General features: G+C 40.3%; 1 protein-coding gene across 12 annotated transcripts in view; it reads right to left on the bottom strand.

Annotated features, from left to right (window-relative positions):
• The window catches only part of TASP1 (taspase 1), a 273,636-nt gene that overhangs the window by 73,649 nt on the left and 175,658 nt on the right, over positions 1-24,329 (bottom strand). For all 12 annotated transcript variants that reach the window (XR_003435171.1, XM_027118160.1, XM_027118163.1 and 9 more), the window contains one exon: positions 10,871-10,981. Coding sequence is in view for 11 of the 12 variants with exons in the window: in XM_027118160.1 (XP_026973961.1) it covers positions 10,871-10,981 (111 nt within the window). In the remaining variant the exon portion in view is untranslated. The remainder of the gene's footprint in view (positions 1-10,870; positions 10,982-24,329) is intronic.

Raw genomic sequence — 24,329 nt, 5'->3', positions numbered from 1 at the left:
GAACCACAGTAAAACCAAAACAAAACAAAAAAAGCGCCACACACTGTCACTTAGTACATGGGTTCTTTATATTCTATGCACTGCAGTTAAAAGGTTCTGCTCGTGACTCACTAAATTAGACCTCATTAATGTGACATGCTAGAGTTGGAAAAAACACTAATCTGCAAAATATATAGTTTATCTAAAAGAAAAGTAAATGTGGAGAAAGACATTTAAAGATGGTGCTGCCATTTTTGTGAAAGAAAATAAAAGGGCACCACGGAGGACAATGCTTGTAAATACATGAGATGTCTCTGGAAAAAAATCTTGGGAAGCAGCAACAGCAGTTATCGCTAGACAGGGAACTCATGATTAATGAAGTTGAGAGGGGGGCAACCTACTTTTCACCATACATCCCTTCTGAAACTTTTGAATTTTGCCCTGTTTTCAATTATGTCCTATTTTTTAAAAAATACACCTAGGAATCTCAATTACCTTGTTAATCTAATTTATCTATGAAGAATTAATTTCTTCCCTGTTTAGATTATGACATTCTGAAATACACTGAAATGTGACGTAATGACATGTTACCATATATTTTTAATTGCCCTTCATGAAAATGCTTTATGATGATGTGAAACTGATTGGATGCTTTCAAATTGTTTCATGTCTTGTGACTACCCAAAACATGAACAAATCTTATGAAGGGGCATGAATAAACCCCTACTTAAATTTATACTGGCCACATATATATAGAACAAAACCTGCTATGTTCAAAGAGCAATCAAAACAAACAAAACAAAGCAAATACTTATTTCCATTTTAAATAAAAAATGCCGAAACCATCATAAGTTTTTAAAAATGAGAAAACATTTATTTGTCTCAAGGGTAAAGCTTCTGTCACAAAGATCTCTCAAAATTGTTTAATTAAGCCAATTTATAATTAAAACCTAGTCAAGAGTAGTACAAAGTTTGCTCAAATACAATTACATAGAAGAAAAGTTAAAATGTTAAACCCTACTCAGTAAAAAAGTAGCATTTCTCACCATCAGTGATATCTAGAAGTCTATAATTTATTTCTTAATTTTAAATCTAAAATTGTCTCCTACACTAAAAAATTGAATTTTATGGAACAGTATTTTTAAAATGATTCTAATAATAATACAAACTGGGCAGATGCTATATCATAGTACCAGAATTTATCCTTGTGTTATTATTACATGTAGGGGACCATGAACTCAAGCAACGTGCAGGGTTTATGAGTGGCCTGGAGTGGCACGTCTGAGCCTGTGAACGTGCTGTCTGAAATAGTGTTTGGTGTGGTCAAGCTCAAGCTGATTTCCATTTAGAGAAGCCCTGGCCTCTCGGTAATGACCACGCTCCTTTGGTAGTGGCTGGTGACTGTTTACACCTCAACTACTGATTTGAAAAGGGCTTTTGTTTTTTAGAAAGCCAAAGCCCAGGGATGGTGAGGCTACTGGAGATGTCCAGATCATGAAAAGACCTCCATCAGAAAACATTAAGAACACCTAAAGCTATGGGTTTAACATATGAAAGATGGACACAGGGATTTGGCAGGATTCTTCTCCACCAAGTGACTTCACATCATGTCCCAACACACAAGCACGATGTGAAAAACCGTCAACACTACTGATCCTGTGCCAGAGAACAGATTAGGTGTGGATGTGCTGTACGTGTGTTCCTCAAGAATGGCAAGTTAATGGCCTTATAGGGACAGTTGGAATGGATTTGTACATAATCTTAGAGGCCAGCCTGTCTGGAAAGTTGTATTTAATGCTTTGGAACAAATGAATTCACCTAGGGGTATAATGTCCGAGAGCAGCCCCACTTCAGTCTAGGGTCCCCCCACTGCCTGAGACATTTTGAGTCACATGTCATCCTGTTTAAATTAAGTCAAACAAAATTTCCTTACCAGAGTTGCAAAGCAAGCTTTTTCTATCCAAACAGATTCTCTTTTTTTGACCAGAGAGAAGCCCTCAGCCACCATTAAAAAAAAAAAAAAAAAAAAAAAAAAAAAAAGTTGTTCTCCAATTGTTGTTAACAACCCCCAGCTGCACTGGCTCCCACACCCACTTCAAACCTCTCTGCCTGGCTTCATATCCCAGACTCTCTTGCAAGGAAAACAAAACTCTAAAATCAGAACAGTCTTGGGCTGGGCAGTTGCCAAGTCAGCTGCCACTCCTTAGCCCTAGGTCAAATGGCTTACCCTAGGACATTTTGCATAGTGTTTAAGTTACTCCTTATTAAATAAAGATAAATTCATTTTTAAAATGGGAAGGAAGAGGAACTGTAAATAGAACAATTTCTTCTTGTCTCTGCAGATTTCCCCCGGGTGGTGAGGTTCTTTATAACCCAGTAGGGGGTTCATTCAAGGATGCTTTACTGTCCTGACATGGAATCCTTAAGATTCATATAATGCATGTCCCATTACGGCCATGAAGTAGCTCTGAGTTGGCTTGCTGCCCTGAAAAACTTTCACCACTGAACTGTCTGGGGAGCTATGGGGATGGAGTTCTAAAGAACTCCACTTACGCTAAGCCAAGAAAATAATTATTCCCTCTTTCCAAGGCTCACTCCATTTGTTCAAGACTAAAGAAAGATGCTGACTGAAAAAGGAAGAGAGGGATGTGGGTCAAAGAGTAAAACAAGCCCCAAAGGACATTTCAATTCTCTTCCTATTTTATCATTTTATTGTATTAGAAACTGATGAAATAAGTGGCCAATGGCTGGGACTTGGAAGTTCTCTGCTGAAGACAAAAGCATTCAGTGAAACAAGTTATACTGAAACATGATTTCATTCATTCAACAAATATTTTTTTAGGATTTGTTTCATACTAAGGTGATCTACTTACATTTTGAGCAGATGAAAACTGACTATAAAATTTGTCAAAATGTTTTTCTGAGAGTTTTAGGAGAACCAAAGTAATAAGAATTACATAATCACTAGAATTCTGTTCATAAATCTTTGTATTCTTTATTTCAGATGGAAAGCTTTATGGCCAAAAAAACCCAAAAAGACACTATATGGTTAGAATATAGCTAGAAGTATACTTCTCATGATGGAGAAAAAAATTACAGATGAAAATCTATCTCCAATCTTCTTAAAGTGTATTAGTAATATTTAACAGAAGAAACGTTCTGTTATAAAGCAAACAAAGCAAATGATAGCTTTTTGTAATCAACATCTTTGTATTTTAAAAATGAAAACCAGTTCTGAAAAATATAAATCTCAGAGCACTACCTCAATAGGTTAATGCAACTCAGTTGTTGAAAAGTTTAAATATCATGTCTGCCTTATTCACTTTGCATCTAAGAATGTTACTTAATTCGCTTCTTTCCATCGGATCCTTAAATAAGAACCAAAATGCCAGCCTATCTCTTAAGACTACAGTGAAGATGTAACAATCCCAAAGCATTGCTGGGGCGCTAAAGAAATAAGCTTCCAACCATGACACTGGGCCCTCTAACAGAACAAAGCTTTAGTTATATTTTTAAGACAAGGTATTAACATCAATAACCCACCGTAAGTACCTCTTTTCCCACTACGAGTCTAATAACTAATTTGCCTTCTCTTTGAGGGTTATTTTTATGATCGTGTAAGCCCAGCAGAATGCCTGGTCATAAGTACTCGTGGTGGCATGTGCCATGAAATGGAAATAAGGGATATTGCTGGGCCCCGAGAACGAAGCTCCTTTGAAGTACATGTGTTTGTATGTGCTCACCAAAATTTTAATGCCAGTAAAATCAAAAGGCGGTTTGGAATTTTAACTTACAGTAAAATGACCTTTTATCTTTTTAATGTTCCAGGAAGCATCAATTCAATCTAACAATTTTTATTTTTAAATCATGGCAAGTTTTCGTAACAGTGACAAGAAGAATACTGGATAAAGAACTTTTGCCTGATCTGAAAAGAAGGGAGGGGAATGCCACATTTCAGTTCTCATTGGTAACTGAAGAACAGTTGATTTGATCGAGCTAAGTCTAAAATGATAAAGGGACTCATTATCCTTTCAGGTAATCATGTTAAGAAACTGCAAAAATTCTCACAGAAGAAATCACCTGCTACAACATTTACATAAAGTTCAGACAGGCCCACATGGGGGCTTCAGAGATATGGGTAATGGGCAATTTCTTAAGCTGAGTGGCAGGTCCACAGGTGTTTGTTTCACTATTATCCTTTATAACTTACACATTTATTACATTCTTTTAAAAATACATGAAACATTTCACAATAAAGATGAAAACCCAGGGATAAAAAGGAGTAGCTGGACAGTAGAAACAATATCATGTACAAAACTTAATTATCAGCACCATGAACATATTTCTGGGCAGCAAAGAACCTGAAGTTACTCCCTGAGTGAGGTGAGGGTGACTTGATGGGAAAGTAACAATTATTACGTGTGCTCATCAGATGACCAAGCTCGAGCTGAACTGTGGGCCTTCAATCTATTTAGCAAGAAGGCCTGCAACATAGACAGGCTTGGCGCAAAAGGCCGCTGGCCGAACATACAGCATCTTCACCCTTACTAGCCCCTATGCCTCCTATCTTGAATTGCTTAAGATTTTCATTAAATATATGGAGTCTATTTAGCATTGATCCTCATACTCACTGCTTCCTATTAACCCCTCTAAGGTAGGAACCTCTGAACTTTACAGGGTCTGTCAGGCTTCCCATCAGCACAGTGAGGGCAGGCTACAAGGGAAAAAATGCACCCATATAGTGAGATTGGTTGTTCATGCCATATATTTGCATATATTCTAATTACTTGTATTGACTCATAGGCTTAAAATGGCAAAGAATTAATTTTTTCCACTGGAAGGCTTGATATGCCTTTGTTTACACAATTATTAACCATACTATATACAGCAGCCTCAATAAAGCACTTCTGTAGAGGCCTGGAAAACATGTAATTGTACTTTAGCAGGTAAAAATATATTGTTTTCTTTCTCTAAAAGCAGAGAGAAAATTAATGATTTTCAGCTGTTTCATTCCAGGAACAAGCATTTGCTTTGTGTTAAAGCAGTGGTTTGTAGGCTGGGCTTTGCCAGCATCTCATGATCTGGGGGGTGGGAGTTGGTGGGATGGGTGTTGCAAACACATTCTCATCCAAATTGTCCTTTTACAAGGCTGTTTGCAAAGGCTGTCTTCTGGGATCCGTTTAAACTGTCTCCAAATCTTCTTGTTCCCCGACACTCGTCATTATCCAACATTTCCGACCCATATTGTTTGTTTGTTAAGAGCATGTGAGGATATTTTATGTGACATTTCACTTTTCTGGAATAGTGGTCAATTTCTTTAAAAATATCTGCTAAATAATCACGAAAGAAATTCCATGTGGCACTTAATTTATTCCTCCAATAATTCCTGGGAGCCTACAATGGAGGGCACATATAAAGCTGGATACGACCCAGTCTTTACATTCCAGTGATTCACAATCTGGTGGTGTGATGCTCAGAGACAGAGGAATCTTCTTTAAGATATTTCCAACCCCTGTACCCTCCATGTGAGTCACTGGGGCTCCAGGACCTGTGATCTATTCCTTTCAAATAACTGAGTTCCAAAAAAAAGGTTAAGAAGTGCTGGCCTAGAGGGAGGGGCAGACATTTTAATACATGTCTAGGATGTCATGGTGACTGTTACAAAGGACAGAAATTATATGTTGCAAAAAGAGCACAAGGAAGGAACAAATCACCTGGGGAAAGGGCTTCCAAAGGATTCTGAGGAGATTCCTATCTGTCCTGGGCCTTAAAGAAGGAATGTAATTAGCTCAGAGCTTTCCAAGCACAGGTAATAATAGCATGTGAAAGTTACTGGGGGAAAAACATGACCCTTTGGAAGAAGACCAAGCAATCTGGAGTTGCCAGAACTCAGGTCATCGGAGATGAGTGGAGGAAAAGGAGGACTAGTAGGAAATGACACTGAAAGCATGTTCTGGAGCCAGATCAGGGAGGGCTTTTCCCAGCAAGTGATTTGGGCATTTCCCATCTATCTTCTAGGGAAATGTCCAGCGGAGGTAGGAGTGAGTGTGACCGTGTGTGTGTTTCCTCATTGAAGAATTAAAAGTAGGGGGCTTCCCCGGTGGCGCAGTGGTTGAGAGTCCGCCTGCCGATGCAGGGGAGGCGGGTTCGTGCCCCGGTCCGGGAAGATCCCACATACCGCAGAGCGGCTGGGCCCGTGAGCCATGGCCACTGAGCCTGTGCGTCTGGAGCCTGTGCTCCGCAACGAGAGAGGCCACAACAGTGAGAGGCCCGTGTACCGCAAAAAACAAAACAAAACAAAAAAAAGAATTAAAAGTAGGGAACATGGGAGCGACAGTAAGAGATACATGTTTTGCTTTATTTTAGCATACATAGAAAGTTATTCAACATTTAGCTTAAACTTGTAGTACACTAGTTACATATACTTCCGCGTCTCTTGTTTTGGCCACCATCCCTCTGATCCTGGGGTTGGTGTGGCTCTCTAAGCCACAATTCGGTCAGTTTCTCATTTTGGCCCTTTCTGCTTCAGGGCAGCCTGCTTCTCCCCTGACTGCCCCTGTTTCTGAGCCCGTGGTCAGGTTCTCTGGGCCACTACAGATGTATGATAGAGGGAGAGACGTCTGGTGGCAGGATGGAGGTGGGAGACAGATAAGAGGTGGGGAGCCTAGAGGTTGGGGAGGCTTAGGAGACAGTCTGGAAAAGAGTGATTAGGGGCCTGCAAAGTAAAAGGGTGCCGATCACATTTGTCCAAGAGGACCCCAAAGCAGAGAAGCGGAATCACTGATGCAAACGGAAGTCTTGACAGCCTGAGCTGCCTAAAGATGCAACAGAGCTCCTGATTTGTCACTGTAGTTCTTTAGACAAACCAGAGGACCATTTGGCAGTGAAAGCATTTAGAAGGTTTATTTGTTATCTATTGCTGCATACATAAATTACCCCAAAATGTAGCGGTTTAAAATAATAAACATTTATTATCTCAGTTTCTGTGGATGAGGAGTTCAGGAGTGGCTGTGTTGGGTGGTTCTTTTTTCGGATCTCATGAGATTTCAGTCTAGAAATCTGCCCAGGGCCTCAGGCATCTGCAGGCTCACTCGGAGCTCAGACTGTTGGCAGGAAGCCCCAGTGCCTCGCTGTCTGTTGGACGGCGGTCATAGTTTTTTTGCCAAAGGGGCCTTTCCCTGGTGCTGCTTGAGTGTCCTTATGACATGGCAGCTGGTCTTTCGTGAAGTGAGTGATCCAACCAGGAAAGCAAGAAGGAAGGCCCACTGCCTTTTCTGACCTCGCCTCAGAAGTCACACATTGTCACTCTGACATATTGGAAGAGAGTCACAAGTGGAGAGGAATTAAGCTCCATCTCTCTCTCGAACAATTTATGGACAGAGCACACATAACGGGGTCACACAAGAGGACTTTGAAAGTTCCTCTCTACCTGAGATTCTCCAACTGTATTCATGAATCAGTAAACAAAGGACAAACCTTGAAAGGGCATGTAGTTGAGTCATCCCACTCTAGAAGCGGCCCACTGGGGCCCTTGTAATTGATGTATTTGTCAAGAGGGGAGGCTGGGTAATGGCTTCCTGGAAACTCCATCAAGTAGCAATGGGGTCTGATTGAAACTGCTTTTGTGGCGTAATGGAAATGCTGTTGATGATTTTCAGAAAAGAGTGAATACGGAAAAAGCTCAAGTTAGAGTTTGTTTTGATTATACTATTCTTGGGACAAAAAAAGTGATCGAACAATATACAGCAGTTAAGTGTTTTGTGTGGGTTCTTTTTTATTATTTAATTTGGGGAATTGTTTTGTTTTATTTGGATGTGTAGGACAGAAAGATTTCTGAGCCTCCTGGTTACTAGATATTACCAAACATTAAGGAGCCACGAGTTTACGAAGTTATACTTTCATGAGAGTTTTATAAAGTGATAAATGAGAAGTCATGGTCCAAACATGAAGCAAATGAAGTTGCAGCCTGATCTGGTGCAATTAACATGGTAAAGCACAGGAGAACCCACTTGAGCTTGATGTTTGAAACATTCTCCTTTTACAGGCAGAGGCTTATGGCAGACACTTACTTCCCTTCTGATGGGTCTAATCTTCCACTACTGGAACCTGCAGTGAATAATATTTATATAATCTTGATACTGTCAATGCTGGTACTAATTGTCACTATTTGGGATCAACATCTAATCAGAGCATAGAAGGCAAGCTGCCTGTAGGACCGAATGCAAATACTACTATCTATGACAGTAATGGCATGGTTCCTAGAGATTGAGGAGAGGGTTGGGAGTCAGGGAGGAAGAGGAAGGAAACTTACATAGTCCAAGGGGTGAGGGATGGTTGGCAGAGATGATAGAAAGCTGATGAATCAAGAAATAGTGCATTACAGATGAAATAAAATAAATATACGATTTCAAGTTAGAGTTCTCACAAAAGTCATGCGGAAAGGTGGTGGGCAGTGGTATGAGCTATGTTCATAATTTTTTCCCCCGAAGGAGTCACTAGTTACTGATTGAGAAACAGAAGCATAAGCACATTCTATAGAGTGAAGGTGAATCCCATGAGAATAACCAGAATCAGATGCTGGCAGCTCTGGAAACTGGATGGCAAAGGTGACTTTCACATCTTCTTTCTATCTTTCTGTAGCACGTTTACTTTCTCACCACCCACTGAACATATGTAACTTTCTTAAAGCAAAATATGTAAAACCCCACGTCATCGGTAGCACCTATAAGTTGATAGGAGCCTAAGTTCACCAGGTTTTAGTAGATAAACTTCACAAACATCAGTCCCTCAAGCTAACTTTAACAAATGGCAAGATTTCACTTATTTCATAAATTGACAGTTTTCATTCTTCTCCTTGAGACAGAGAGTAGGGATCAGTTTACAAATTACTACCTTGGTGATAAAAACTATTTAATATGAGCTAAAATTCTATGACTTATCCTAAAATATGCATTTCTATACTACACCACCAAAATTGAAAGGACAACCAAAAAAAACCCTTACAATTTTCAGGATTAACTTGAATGGACAAGAGTCCAGGCTCAGTAAAGTACAGAAACTCTATTCTAGCAACAGTCTATGAAGCAGTTTTAATAACTGTCCCCCACCCTGCCTCCCAGTACTAAAGACTTATTCTGAGTTTTTATGGAAGGCCCAGGTACGTCCTCTGCGTATTTTAAAAGCAAACTCCCTGCTACCTAACTGTGGAAGATATTCAAAGGTTTTGACAATGATTAAGATACCAAAGAAGCAAATGGCTGCTTGCCTCAGTTTAACAAACAATGGCCATTAAAAACAAACAAACAAAACATTTGCCAGGAGCAACCTGGGTACCAAGTGTCGTGGGTGGAAACAGAAAGAAAATATAGTAGGAAAAACAATGAAGTTGGTGATCAGAGTCCAGGTGGAGAAAGACGCATTTCCTATAAAAGTGCATTGTTTTTTTTTCTTTGACAAATGAGAGGAGAGATTTTATGAAAGTTCTTCAGGCTTTTATAGAAAAAATAATTTTTATTCTCATAAGAAATGCTCAGTCTTTTATTTTACAGACTTATAAAATCTCAAGATATGTAGGGACTTGTACTACAACAAGGCACAACAATCATACAATACAGACCAGGTACCAACTATACTTGATAAAAGGAATTTTACACAAAGAGCTGAAGTACCACATCCCTGAGAATGACTTGTAGTGCTTATATAAAAAAAAAAAAAAATGTGTAGAGAAGAATGGATAACTACAGAGTGCTATAACCATACGTAATGTAATACTACACAGCAATGAAAGTGAACAAACTACTGTCACAAGTAACGTAGATGAATCTAACAGGTTTAACATTTCCTTGAAGACATTAGACACCAAGAATACATATTCTATGATTCCATTTATACAAAATATAAAATCAAATAGAACTAATCATGGTGTTAGAAGTCAGCATGGTAGTTAACTTTGAAAGGGGTAGAGACTAGGAGGGGTTATGTGGGAGCTTTTAGAGTTGCAGTGAAGTTCTATTTTTTATCTAGATGCTGGTCACATGGGTGGGTTCAGTTTGTAATATTTGCCACGCAGTTGTAGTTAACAATTTTTTCTGAGTGTATACTTCAATTAAAAAGTCAACTAAAAAAAAAAATAACATATAGGGCTCCCTGCTAGCTTACGTGGCACCTTTATGCAGATTTTTTAAAGTGCGCCTCTCTGGATGGATGAATTAGAAAAAGGCACCCCCATGGGCAGAGGCAGCCCCACAAGTTTGTGCCTTGGCAAATGGAGGGTGGGCTGGGCTCCATTCCCACTGGTATGCTTTGCTAGACACAAAATCACACATCTGGATGGACATCTGCAAATCTGCAAAATACTCATGGGACCCTTCCATAAGAAGGGCAGGGCAGACATCCTTATCGTACAGATGAGGAAGTGGCATAGAACAGTGAGAAGGATGCGCAAAGGCATCACAGCTAATAAGTCATGGAGCCAGGGTGGACTTCTAGGCCAGTAGCTCTTCACATGGTTCTGATTCCTTTTGGGGAGGGGGACAGGAAGAAGCTTCTCTCTATGTTACTGTGTATATTGTTATGGGTCATCTCAAACGCTCTGTCAAATAAGGCAGGGGATAAATACATGGTCCGACAGTCTTAATATTGGGCTTTAGTAAAGGTGCTAGGTGCTAAGTCCATTTGAAAAATATGCTATAAGCATATACTCCAAAATGAATATTCACCTTGTAGATGTTGACCTAGGCAAAAAGGGCAGTGGAATAGAGATGTTTACGTATCAACAGAGCATCCTGGCCCAACCGTAGGTTAAAATGATCGACTTAAGGATATAAATCTTTCCATCTCTTGGAAAAAATGAAAGAGAAAGACACCCACGTAATGTGTTTGTCTAACTTACCCAGAAGCGTCTGCTTATTTGGGGAGGAGTTAGGCTCTGCAGAGCATCTGCAGGATCGGAGGACAATCACTCCTCCGAGCACGCCGTCTTCGCTGGCCAGGAAAGGTGAGCCTAGGCAGAAATGACTAGTGGTCATTTTCAGTTAATTTTACTCTTTTCCCTTTCAATTTTCATTTGATTACTGGAACAAACGTGTGGTATGAATAAGCTCTTGAAAGATGCCCACTTTCTGACATTCGCTATTGTTCGTACCTTGTACAGGCGGGATAGCAAAGGCAGGCTTGTGCCCGAACAGGCAAAGGCAGTGCCAGACGCCTCCAAGAAGACATGACTGGGGGTGGAGTGTGCATGACCGTATTCAGAATGGAATTGGAAACACTGCCAGATTAAAGGCCCAAAACACAAATACAGGAAAAAATGCTCAGCAGCTCCCTTTGATCAGCTCTTAGGGATCACTTACCAGGCTCTCCCTGCTGTCAGAGGCATGCCACCAAAAGCTTTGATTTACTACCTTAAATTCAACTTTAAACAATAAGCCACAAACTTTATTACAGACATTTAAAAATGCTCCTGATGGATACACAAAGTAGGGTGAAACTTATTTCTATTATGAGAGTCTGGTGGTTAGAAACAACCATGCTTCGCAGAGATCTCACACAAACTAAACCATTGTGAGCATTTCAGGAACGCTGCTTTTTAAAACCCCTCATTTTTCCTCCCCAAGGACATCTTCTTCGAACATCTGGCATAGCAAGTGAGCACGTGGAGAACAAATGCAAAATGAGCCCAAGCACTATCAAAGAAAGTAATAAAAATAAAAACCAACCAAATTGGATTTGGGGGGAGCTTCTGGTTAAACTCAGTAGATTAAACACATGCATTTATCTCCACTCCTTTCTCAAATCCCAGTAAACTGGGGGAAAGGGAAGGGGAAAAAGGCATGGCCTAATAAGGACAGAGAGAGAGACAAGAAAAAAACTGACCTTTTAGAAAACAGAAAGAAGACGGACAAGCAGTTGCTCACCTAGTGGACCTGGGAAAGCTGAAACCTAAGCTTCCATGCGGGAGGGGGGAGCCTGGTTGGAGTCGAGGGACACCTGTAAGAAGCCATCCAGTTTTATCATAAAACCGAATAAAGGACCAGAAATTGGAGGCATCAAGTTCTTCTGAAGGCAGGGGTGCAGGGTGGGCCTGGAATAAAGATGGTTGGTCAAGAGTGTCCAAAAGGATCCTCTAGACCAGGGGTCGGTAAACTATGACCTGCCTGCTCTACAGCCTGTTTTTGTGCTGTCTGCAAGCGAAGAGTGTTTATTTCACATGTTAAATTTTCTTTTTTTAAGAGAGAGAAAAAGAGAAGGAAGAGAAGAATATGTGGTAGAGACCACAGTGTAGCCCACGAAGTTTAAAATCTAATCTCTGGCCCTTCATAGAAAAAGTTTGCCGACCCCTGACCTCAAGCCCCAGATTCCTACCTAGAGAGGAAGTTACTCCTCCCTAACCCTAGAGAAAGCAGGACATTTACTCTCTAGAGATGCTGAACCAGAGGGACTTGAGACTTGGGGTCATCAGGCTCAGGCCAGGGCAGACGGGAGGCTCCATGCTGAAAACAGGGGCTAAAGGGGAGCCTTTATGTTAAACAGTGAAATAACCAGCTCCCTTCACTCACAGGCTCTCAGGATGCAAGAAGGTAGGCTGTTATCCTCCAAGCAAGAGACTGGATAATTCCTTTCCAGTCTCAAGAGTATTTCCAGTCTCAGTCCCAACCAGCTCAAGAGTAAAGACCTATTTGAGAGAACCTAAAAACATAGCGTGTCCTTGCCTTGTGGGGAGGGCTTCCAGATGACAAGTGTGACTCATACACAGAAGGTTTTCAGTTCAGCTTCTTGGTACTTAGACAACCTAGGATCACTAGTTGTTTCCATTAGGCCTCCAGGAAACACAGAAAGCAAACAACCAAAAAGGTAACAGAGGGAAAACTTAGGCAAACACTTTGATCAGAAGAACGATTAAAAAAAAAATGGGGAGGTGGATTCCCTGGTGGTCCAGTGGTTAGGACTCAGCGCTTTCACTGCGAGGGCTGGTTTTGATCCCTGATCGGGGAACTAAGACCCTGTAAGCTGCATGGCGCAGCCAAAAAAAAAGAAAAAGAAGAAGAAAAAAGAAGAAAATCACAAAAAAGACAGAATGAGAAATGAGAGAAAAAAAAAATTTTTAAATCAGAAGAACAGGCCAGAAGATCCAATATCTGAATAAGAGGAATTTCAACGAGAGAAAATAAAAGAAATGAAAGGGAAGAAATTTCAAAAAATAATTAAAAAGCAATTCCAATAATTGAAGGATGAGTGTTCAGACTGAAAAGGCTCATGAACCTCACAGCACAACACATGGGGAAAAAAAAAAAAGAGTGCCATGAAGACATATCACTATGAAATATCAAATACTGAGGAAAGAGAGAAAGGTCTAAAAATTTCCAAATGGGGAAAAAAGATCACAGGGAAGGCAAGGGGATCATAATGGCATCGGATTTCTCAACAGCAACACTGGGAACTAGAAGATTAGGAGGTATTATCTTCAAAATGCTGAGAGAAAATTATTTCCAACCTAGAATTCTACCCTTGGCCAAAATGTCCATCAAGCGTGAAAGGAGAATAAAGCTCAACAAAGTCTCAAAGAATTCACCTCCTGTGCACTCTTTCTCAGAAAGCTGTAGGATGAATGTGCCTCAGCAAAATGAAGGAGCAACAAAAATAATGAGAAAGAAAAGAAGAGCTGCAAACAGGGGATCCAAAACAAGACAAAAGTATTCCTGGGTGACACACGGCTACACACAGGCTTGGAAAGCCCAGACCAAAACAGCAGAAAGCCAGAGGAAGCTGGAAAGGTATTTCCAAGGAGGGGAAAAAATTAAACATACAAGATACATGTTGCATTTGAAATTATTGAGAAGAAATGTTTCAGATTTTGTGGGAAGACTAAGAATGAAAGAGTGATTGGTATAAAAAAAAAGTGAGGCAAATATTAACTGCAGAAGAAATAAAAATTTCTACAGGAAATGAAATAGAATCACAGCCCACTACATAGCTCAGATGTCAACAGCTAGAGTAAAAAATATAAACTCGCGATACCGATGAACTGAAAAATAGGGATACAATACATTAAGAGGAGAAAAGGCCTGTGTGGGTGAGTGTAGGTTTGAAGTTGGAAGTATAAAGGAACTATTAAGTTCTTGCCTTCCCTGGAGTGAAGATGATAACATCTAAATCTGATATCCAAATAATATTTAAAATTGAAAAATCAAGAAATAGTAGTATAAGCATGTTATATTGAATTATAGATGTAAGTTTGAGAAAAAATAGCTAAGAGAGTTAAAAGTAGTAGCCTCCAGGGAGAGGAAAACGAGGGGGCTGTGGAGCGTTGGGACAGGGAACTACTCATTTTCAGTGTAAGCCTGGGGGTACTGCTTGTCTTTTTAAACCACACACACACATTGCTTTGTAAAGAAAAGCAACACAGATTTATGCTGCGGAACTAGGGTAAAGTATAGTTACTCCTCAGCCTCTTAGACAAGAGGGAAAGGAGACAGGGAATTAACAGTCACTGAGAAACTACCCTGTGTCAGGCCCTAGTTCCATGTTTTCATGTTCTGTAGTTTAATTTTCAGAACCACCACGAGAAGGCATTTAATGATCACTTTACAGATGAGGAACCTGAGGTTCAGAGGGGTTCAATGACAAGTCACAGCCACGCCACAGTTGAGGAGGAAGGCTTCCCCCCACGTGTCTTGAAGCCCATGGTTCTGCCTGCTTTGCAGCAAAGCCTCTCAGGAACAGGAAACTCTGGATAAGCTTACGTCCCAACCGCCTGCTGGAGAGCTCCACCCCACCTGCACTCAAAGTCTTGGCACCTCTACAATTGCTCCTTTCTCACCAAATTTGGTCACTTCTCCTGGGGTCCTCACAGCTCACCCAAGCTCAGAACCTTCTACCTCTTCCCTCTCCAATGACTCAACTCTTCAAACCACATCAAGTCCTGTCAGTTCTCTGTGGGTGCACCTGTGCCTGCCTCCGCCCCATCATTCCCACCCACAGGACCCCCATGCACTCTCCTTCCTGATCCAGTCACTCACCTCTTAGAGAAATTAATCCAATGAATGTGTACAATGTGCCAGGGCTTGTTGGGCACTGGGGACACGGCAGTGAACAAATGAGGTACCTGCTCACATCGAGTTGAGCAGGTTGGGAGACAAGTAATAAAGTCACAAATCAACAAGGAAATCCACCCAGTTAGTAGGAAGTGCGGTGAAGAAAATGAATCCAGTCGAGTGTTACAGGGTGTGACTGGGGCTAATACTTTATATCAAGGGTCGGGGAAGGCATCTTTGATAAAGCGCTAACCATGTGAAGATCCAGGGAAGGAACATTCCAGGCGGATGAACCAGCAAATGCAGATACCCAGAGGTGAGAAGGAGTCTGGAAGTTCAGGAAATAAAAGGAGGCTAGAGTGGCAAAGCCAAGTGAAGGAGGGGGAGGGAGGGTAGAATCTGAGTTCAGAGGGAAGCGGGGCCAAGACACATAAGGTTAGAGAAGGCCCAGCAAGGAGTTTGGATTTTACTCCAAGTGTGATGAGAAGATGACAGAGGGCTTTAACCAGGTCAGTGATGGTTTTTATTTGTGTTTGTAGGAGGTTACTCTGCTGTGCAGAACAGATGGGCAGGGCAAGTGTGGAAGCAGGAAGCCACTAAAAGAGCTTGGTTGTGAGACTCCAGTGGCTTGGGTGAGGCTGGTGGCCGTGGAGACGGTCAGCAGACGGTGGGTCTGGGATATGTTCTGCAAGCAGAACCAATATGGTTGTTCATAGGATGGATATGGGCATGGGAAACTGACATCAAAGTTTACTCTAATAAGAAATATGCACCCCAGCTATGATCATACCGTTAAACCATTCAGAAATTTTCAATGACTCCCAACTGCTCATGGAATAACGTCTAAACTCCTCAGCCGGGCCCAGATCTCCTCTCTCTTCCCAACCTTATCTCCCTATTATTTTTACACAGCATGTGCTCCAGCCAAATTGGACTTCCTATATTCCATTTCCCCAAGACTTCCCCCTGGGCCCATTGTTGTGAACTGTCCTTCCCAGCTCCCTCCTCCTCCCCCCATGAACTGAAATCTATTCTTCAGCTCCACTGCCTTGTATACAGACCCAAGCTCTTTGGGGTCAGAGTATCTGATTCACCTTTGAGGCCCTCTTAGAGGTTAACAGAGTACTTCTACTTATTCACCACCTTCCCCTATCCCCAACCTACACACACACACACACACACACACTCCTGCCTACACCACTGCAGTGCAGTATCAAGGATGGAAAGACGGTACATGCGTGCTCTGAAAGGGGGTGGGGCCCCTGGGCACCATGGAAGCTTGAATCAGGGCTCCTCACCCTTGATATGCATTCATTCAAAGATTTAATGATACAATGATTAAAGTACTATATTTGAAGATTCCAAAATTTTCATGGAAAGTAGTCAGATTTCATATTATCACTGTGGTGTTTAAAAAAACAAAACAAAACAAAACGACACTGACTCAGACCGAAAACCCTGTTTTGACTCTCAAGGTAGTAACTGTGTGGTCTTAAGCAAGACATATTAAAAAACATTCTATGCTTCAGTTTCTTCTTTAATATCCAATTATAAATCATGGATATTAAAAGATATCTTTCTTGGTTGTTGTGAGGGTTGAATTTATATATTAACTTTGTAACCTCTGAGGTGCTATTTAAACATTTGGTGGTAGTAATGTTAAGGGTAGGAGCACACTTCAGCATTTTGCTGGTTCTCAAAGATTATCATGTTGAACAAGATCTATTACTGTATTTACCTGGTTAACCTTCTACATCGGCTGGAACTAGTGCTCAACTGACATTCGGTGATTGGATGGTAGTGGTGATAGAGTATCAACTTCCCAAGTTAAAGTGTTAAACAGTGTCTGTATAAAAGGAGCCACTTTCTTGTTCTTCCCAGTAGGAAAAATTAACATAGAGTGACATGTTGGGCTCTGTGATAAGTGCTTTCTATAATCAAATAGGGAATTGGGGGAGGGGGGGCAAAAATTAACTAAGACAATCCAAAGTTCCATGTGCAAGTAGGTGCATAAAGTAAAGAAGACTAATAGAAACAAAGAAATAATAAAAATTAAGCTTCATTCACCCTACTAAAATATCTCACATTGATTCTTTCAATGCCCAAATCTATAACTACTATGGAATGAAATTATAATTACAGATGCTAAGAAACATATTCACTGTGATCAAATGTGTGTATCTGGATATTAAGATTGTAAATCCAGACTGTAAACAAATGAGACACCTGCTTACTGTATTTGTGCCATATCTTTAAGAATGAAGAATTTGAAGAAATTGGAAAAGAAAATCCCTGTAAGTATTAAAGTAGAGAAGTTAGCGGGAATATTAACCCATATTCTTTTGATTGCTAGTGTCAGAATCTCAATTAGAATGATTTTAAGTAAAAAGGAGGATTCACTGGCCCATAAAATCCAAGGAAAAAAAAAAAAAAACTTCTGGAAGGGTGGGGATGTGATGGGTTTCAGGAACAGCTGGAAACAGCTTCTTCTGTATGGATGGTAATGGCCATCTATGGATAGGTCCAGAGCTGTATACCTGATACAACTTTCGCCACCAGAGAGACTTCCTCTCTTTATCAGGTTTCACATTCTCAGAGGCCATCAGACTTCGAAAGATAGGGAAATCTGACTGGCCTGGCTTTGCCTAGGGGTTAAGCCTAGAGCAATCAACTTTATCCAAGAGTCCAGTGAAGTGGGGTCATGCATGGACAGACAAATCCACAGATGTCCACAAAACACAAATGGATAGAAGACGGGCTACACAACCAGGAGATTGGTGCTGTCTACTCGAACTTGGACAAGCCACTTTATCTCTCTGAACCGTGCTTTCTTCCCTCATCTGAAAAACTGAGAGACTGGACTAGTAACCTCTAATGTCTCTAACAGTTCTAACGGGCAGGAGTTTTTTCAATTTTAAAGATTCGTGTCTCCCCACCAGCAGCAACCAGCCATTACTGGATGCCAGCAAGCCAAAACTTTAGAGCTTTTGCAAAACGTGATACAACACTTCCTCTTCAATATGTGAGAACCTATCAAGAGAGTAATTCTGTAGCCAGAAGGCAGCTGCTATTCTTCTACCTTCCCATCACATTTAACAAAGAATCTCTTTTATTTTGTTTTTTGTTTGTTTGTTTTGGTTTTTGTTTTTTGGGGTTTTTTTGGTGGTACGCGGGCCTCTCACTGTTGTGGTCTCTCCCGTTGCGGAGCACAGGCTCCAGACGCGCAGGCTCAGCGGCCATGGCTCACGGGCCCAGCCACTCTGCGGAACGTGGGACCTTCCCGGACCGGGGCACAAACCCGTGTCCCCTGCATCGGCAGGCGGACTCTCAACCACTGCGCCACCAGGGAAGCCCGAATCTCTGTCTTTTAAATACAGTTCTGTGTATTGCTTTCTTCTTTTTAAAATCTAGATGACAAACCACTTGAATGGCATTTTCTCTTCAAGGAATTATACATATATTGAGAAAAAGAGATACAATGACAGAGAGAGAGAGAGAGAGAGACATGGTTTGTTTGGAGGTCAAGTGAGAAAGAAAATGGACTAGGGAATAATGAATGTTCCCTACTGAAAACATATACCTCTAACTTCAAAAAAAACAAGAGAGATTATAAATATTCCTTAGACACAAAAGCAGGATAACAGTTTATACTTCCTGAAAGATCAAGGACCTTTCCTCTAAAGATGCACTTCACTTACCATATCTTTCATGGATGTGAAGTATAGCAGAATGACATGAAGACCACATAACATAACGAGAGGAGCTAGTCCCTAAGTTCAGAGGTGACAGTGCCATTAATGAAGTGCCACTATATCCTACCTCTGAGGAGATGCCTACAAGACTGTCGCCATCATCCTATAAGATGTACATTAACTTAACTGCATTCTCTCCTTTCCTGCTCCCACAAAAATCCCAATGGGACAGTTATTACTACATTCATTTGGCAGATGAGAAACCGAAGGAATGAAAGGAAGAAGCTGAGGCACAGGAAGGTAAATGACCTACGAAAACACAAAGGGGAAGAGGGGAGCGAGGCACCAGATGCCTGATCCAGATCCTCTCACTACAAACCCTGAGGACACACCTGCCCTCAAAAACCCACCTCTATCACAGCTCTAGAGTGTCATCATTATGTGCGGCTTTCAGGTGATAAGTATAGTTTTAAAGACTCCAACTGAATTCCTTGGAGAGAAGAGTTGAGTTGGGTTTAGTTGAGTTAAGCTGAAGAAAGCTAAGTGTGGCCAATGACCCTTTTGAAATCCCTTACCTAACAAAATCTGAAATACAAGAAAAGTCAATTTATTTCAAAACAGAAAATTCTAAATTATAATCAGAACCTAAACATATCAGAGAAACATTCAGTCTTTGAATAAATTTATTGATTCTGCCACAAAGATTTGGAGCAAGAAACCAAATTAAGGATTCCATTAAAGCCTCTGCTTGTTGGTTTAACCAAACATAGAATGTACACACTTCATACTGTTTTAGAAATGACAGGAAATTTTTTTTTTTTTTAATTTGACACAAGGTTTCTGTCTTCAAGGGAACAATTCAGCTGAGGAGAAAAGACAACACACTTCAAAAATCACGAAGCAATTCAAGCAGGATCGGGGGTTATCTTCTTTTTCTGAATATTCCAGCCCAACATTTTACCTGTATGTGGAGGGAGCAAGGATTCCACAAACTCACCCTTAAGCAACGATGACAGGATGAGAATGTGATTCCCTGACAGAGAAGCAGGTTAGAGCAGCCTACAGAGAACTGAAGACTCACGGGAGGGGAAGCCAAAGGGCTGGTTTACCAGCCCTGGTCCTAGAACTTTACATGTTAACATTAACAAGTAAGACAAAGATCCTCTGCCCTCAGACTCTGCGGGGTCCCTCCAAGCTGCTGGGGGTTGTAGAGAACACCATCCCCACCAGTTACAGCTGCCAGAACTTCCATCTCCAGGAGTGTCACAAGGCAGAAATGGTGATAGTGGCAGAAGACAGGGGTCCAGACCAGGTAAAGTGTCTTCCGTGAGGGTACAGTGGGTGGCGCAGTTCATACTTTCTTATTAATGCTAGACTAGAAGCCATGAATTTGAGAAGTACAACATCCATTCAACAAATCCTTCATATTTTGTAAATATTCACTTTAAAATATTTAAGAATCAACCTTGTGCCAAGCACTGTTTATGGGGCCTTGGGTACATGATGATTAAGGCAAAATCTGTATCCAACATGGTCTGAATGTTTGTGTCCCCTCAAAATCATATGTTGAAAATCTAATGCCTAATGTGACAGTATTAGGAAGTGTGGCCTTTAGGAGGTGAGTAGGTCATAAGAACAGAGTTCTCATGAACATGATTAGTGTCCTTATAAAACAGGCCCAAGAAAGTTCCCTTTCCCTTCTGGCCATGTGAGGATACAATGAGAAGTCTGCTACTGGAAGAAGGCCCTCACCTGACAATATGGGCCACTGGATCTTGAAGTCCCAGCCTCCAGAACTGGGAGAAATAAATTTCTTTTGTTTATAAACCACCCAGTATGTGGTATTTTGTGTGGGTAGCGCACCTGGAAGAAGACACCAAGTCATCTATGATATGACAGACAACAAACAAATACTACCAGTGGTAGAAAGGAAACTCAAGCAGCATAGGGGAGATAACAGTAATATGGTGGGTACACAGGGAGACAGCATTTTAATCAGGATGGTCAGGGATAGCTTCTCTGTCCTGGGATAATGATAAATAAATGACCAGCGAGACATCTGAAGGAAAAAAAAAAAAACTAAGCAAATGAGAGAACAGCAATACAGGTATTGGGGCCTTGGGGCAATGATGTTTCCAATGTAGTTAAGAAACCTATCCCCGTGTATAATCATGCCAGACCACCAGGGTGTTCCTCATTTCAAGTCAAGAGAAGGAAGGGCTAGTATTCAGCTGCCTGTTAATGGCTGGTGTCCCTACTGGTAATTAACTCTCTTGACTCTCCCCTGACAAAAGGCACATTTTCAATTTATTACTGTACTTTAAAAAAATGTACTATACATACAGATTCTAAATACTCAAACAAACAAACAAACAAAATAATATACAGTTAGCTCTCTGTATCTACAAGTTCCACATCCACAGATTCAACCGTGGATCAAAAATATTTGGGAAAAAAATCCCAAAACTTGAAATTGCTGCACTCCAGCACCTATTTACATAGTTTTTACACTATATCACATATTATAAGTAATCTAGAGATGATTTAAAGCAGACAGGAGGATATGTATACGTTTATATGCAAATACTACACCATTTTATACAAGGGACTTGAGGATTAATATCACCAGGGGGTCCTGGAACCAAACCCCTCGGCAGACACTGACTGTAAATGAAAGTATGCCTTACTGCAGTGCCATTCCATAGAGGTGAGTACCACCAAGAGCTCCCTGTATAGTCTTTCTGAAATTATCCATAGTGACACACACATCCTTTTTCAATTTTTCACTCAACTGGACCATGTTACATAAACTATTCTGTTTCTGGCTTTTAAAATTCAATCATTTAACTTGGAGATCCTTCCGTATCAGCACACACAAATTTAGCTCACCCTTTTTAACAATGACTATACTCTTGGACATATATGCTATCACTTCTTTAATTAGTTCCCTAGGGGTGGGCATTTAGGTCATTTCTAGTTTTGTTTGTTGCCATTACAAATAATGCTGCAGTAGACGTCTGGACATGTACCTTTCATACATGTATGAATATACAGGATACACTTCTCAATGTAGAGTTGATGAATCAATCAGCATATTCACTGAAATTATTTGCTACAGATTCCCAAATGGCCTTCTAAGAAGATTTATACGCATAGGAAAGTGATTGAGAGTGCCCGTTTCCCCATAACCTTACCAAAACTAGGCATCAGCAAACTCTTTGATTACTACTAATCTTATACATGAAAAATGATATCTGATTGTTGCTTGTTTTGCATTTATTTAATTATGAAAAATGTTCAATGCCTATGAGCCATTTGTATCTCCTTATCCGTGAGTTGCTTTCAGATCTGTGACACACACAACTGGTTGCCTACCCATTAGCCATTCTCCCTTTCTTCCTTTCAGACAAACATTAATTTTGTTTGGGACAGAAGTTTGCCCAGCCTCCCAAACTCCTTTGCAGTTGGCAGGCTAAGGGGCAGAGTTGCTAGCAGAGTTTGTTAAAGGGCAGACCTGATTAGCATGTATCTTATTGGCTGCTGCCATTTGCCTCGGATGTGGTGCCTAGAGGTGGAACAAAGAATGAAGCCACCCATAAAGACAGCCAAACAGGAAGAGAGTCTAGACCCCTGGTGCACTGTGCGGCCACTGTGCCACCTCTGGGCTGTCAGACTTCTTAGGTGAGAAAAGGAAAGCCCCCTTTTAAGACCCTATAGCTGGGTTTCTGTCGTACAAAACAAACAGAATCCCAAACCGAAAATTTCCTTTACCCATTTCTCTACTGGGTTTTTGGATTTTTTCTTACTAATTTGTTAAATTCCTTGGTCATATGTATTGTAAATATTTTTCCTTGGTTTATCATATATCTTTTGATTTTGTCTATGACTTTTTTGGGGGGGTAATAGAGAAGTTTTTAACGCTTATGTGGTCAAATTTATCAGTCATTTTCCTTTATGGCTTCTGTGTTGGGAGTTTTTCAGAAAGGCCTTATGTAACCCAAAATTATGAAAATAAGTTGTCCATGTTTTCTGTTAGTGCTTTAAAATTTCAGCTTTTATATTTAAAACTTCAGTCTATCTGGAATTAATTTTGGTGTAAGGACTGCAGTGGAGATCCTGCCTTATTGACCAATATAAATTTGTTGTAAAATTCATCTCTTACCCACTGACTTGAAATGAATTTTTAATCACATATTACATTCTCATATATATGTGCATCTACACCTAGATTGTCCTTTGTTACACCGATGAAACTATTCTCATACAGATACCAGCTGGCTTTATTATAGTTTTATAGTATATTCTACCTGACTGGGACTCTGCTTATTCATTATTTTCCTCTCATTGTTCATTATTTGCATAATATTCTTTGTTACTTTCATGTGATTTTTTTCATATGACCTTAAAAATAGACTTGTTTAGTATTCTTGCCTCCTACTCTCACTGGAATTTTCATATGAACATACTTTAATAAAATTAATTGTTGATTTTGCTTAGAGTCAGGATGTCCTGATAAATTTCTCTGAGGAAAACCTACAGATGGAGTTAGTTACATTCTTGACACCTACAAATGCTGGGGCCATGTGGATTTTAGACAATGAAATGTGACATGGTACCCATAAAACAAAATCTGCAAGCACACCTCTCTATAGTTTAAAAGGATCAAGTATCTTTACAGAACGTCTTCTGAGATGTAAACTTGGTATGAAAAGTCAACAAATTATTTTTTCTCCATGGTCAGTTCTTATTCTTCTGATCCATCTTATCAGATTTACTACAGGCTATAGTTACCATCTATAATATTCTCAAATCAAGAAAATCATTCTCAGCAACCCTCAGCCTGCTCACACGAAACAAGACAAAATCAAAACAACAAATACCCCTCAACTCTATGAGACTGGATAGCAAGTTGTCTGTGAGGGAAGTGAAAATACTCTGGATTTGCAAATCTTTAAGTTCACTAATCAATCATAAGTATACAAAAGTGTTTAAAACATGAAAAAAAAATTTTCTGGGTAAAGTTATTGCTCATGAAATTCTAGATTCCATTTGTGCTAAATACCATATAGTATTTACAATATAATCCAAGGCACCAGTGTTCATGAGCAAGGCCTTTTGCTTCAGGAGGACAAAGCTAGTATTTTTTTTTTTGAGGTATAGTTGATTTATAGTATTATATAAGTTTCAGGTGTACCACATAGTGATTCACAATTTTTAAAGGTTATACTCCATTTATAGTTATTATAAAATATCGGCTGTATTCCCTATGCTGTACGTTTCATTTTACACACAGTATTTTGTACATCTTAATCCCTTACCCCTATCTTACCCTCCCCCATCCCCACTCCCACTGGTAACCACTAGTTTGTTCTCCATATCTGTGAGTCCATTTTTTGTTGTTGTTGTTATATTCACTAGTTTATTTTTCAGATTCCACATGTAAGTGATATCATACAGTATTTGGCTTTCTCTTTCTGACTTATTTCACTAAGCATATTACCCTCCAAGTCCATTCATGCTGTTACAAATAGAAAAATTTCATTCTTTTTGATGGCTGAGTAGTATTTCAGTGTGTGTGTGTGTGTGTGTGTGTGTGTGTGTGTGTGTGTGTGTGTGTGTGTGTGTG

The sequence above is a fragment of the Aethalodelphis obliquidens genome, unplaced genomic scaffold (assembly GCF_003676395.1).
Source record: "Aethalodelphis obliquidens isolate GAN/ISIS:26980383/991018 unplaced genomic scaffold, ASM367639v1 scaffold18, whole genome shotgun sequence".
Classification (NCBI taxonomy): Eukaryota; Metazoa; Chordata; class Mammalia; order Artiodactyla; family Delphinidae; genus Aethalodelphis; species Aethalodelphis obliquidens.
The sequence above is the reverse complement of the archived record's forward strand: the minus strand, read 5'-3'. Positions and strand labels throughout refer to the sequence as shown.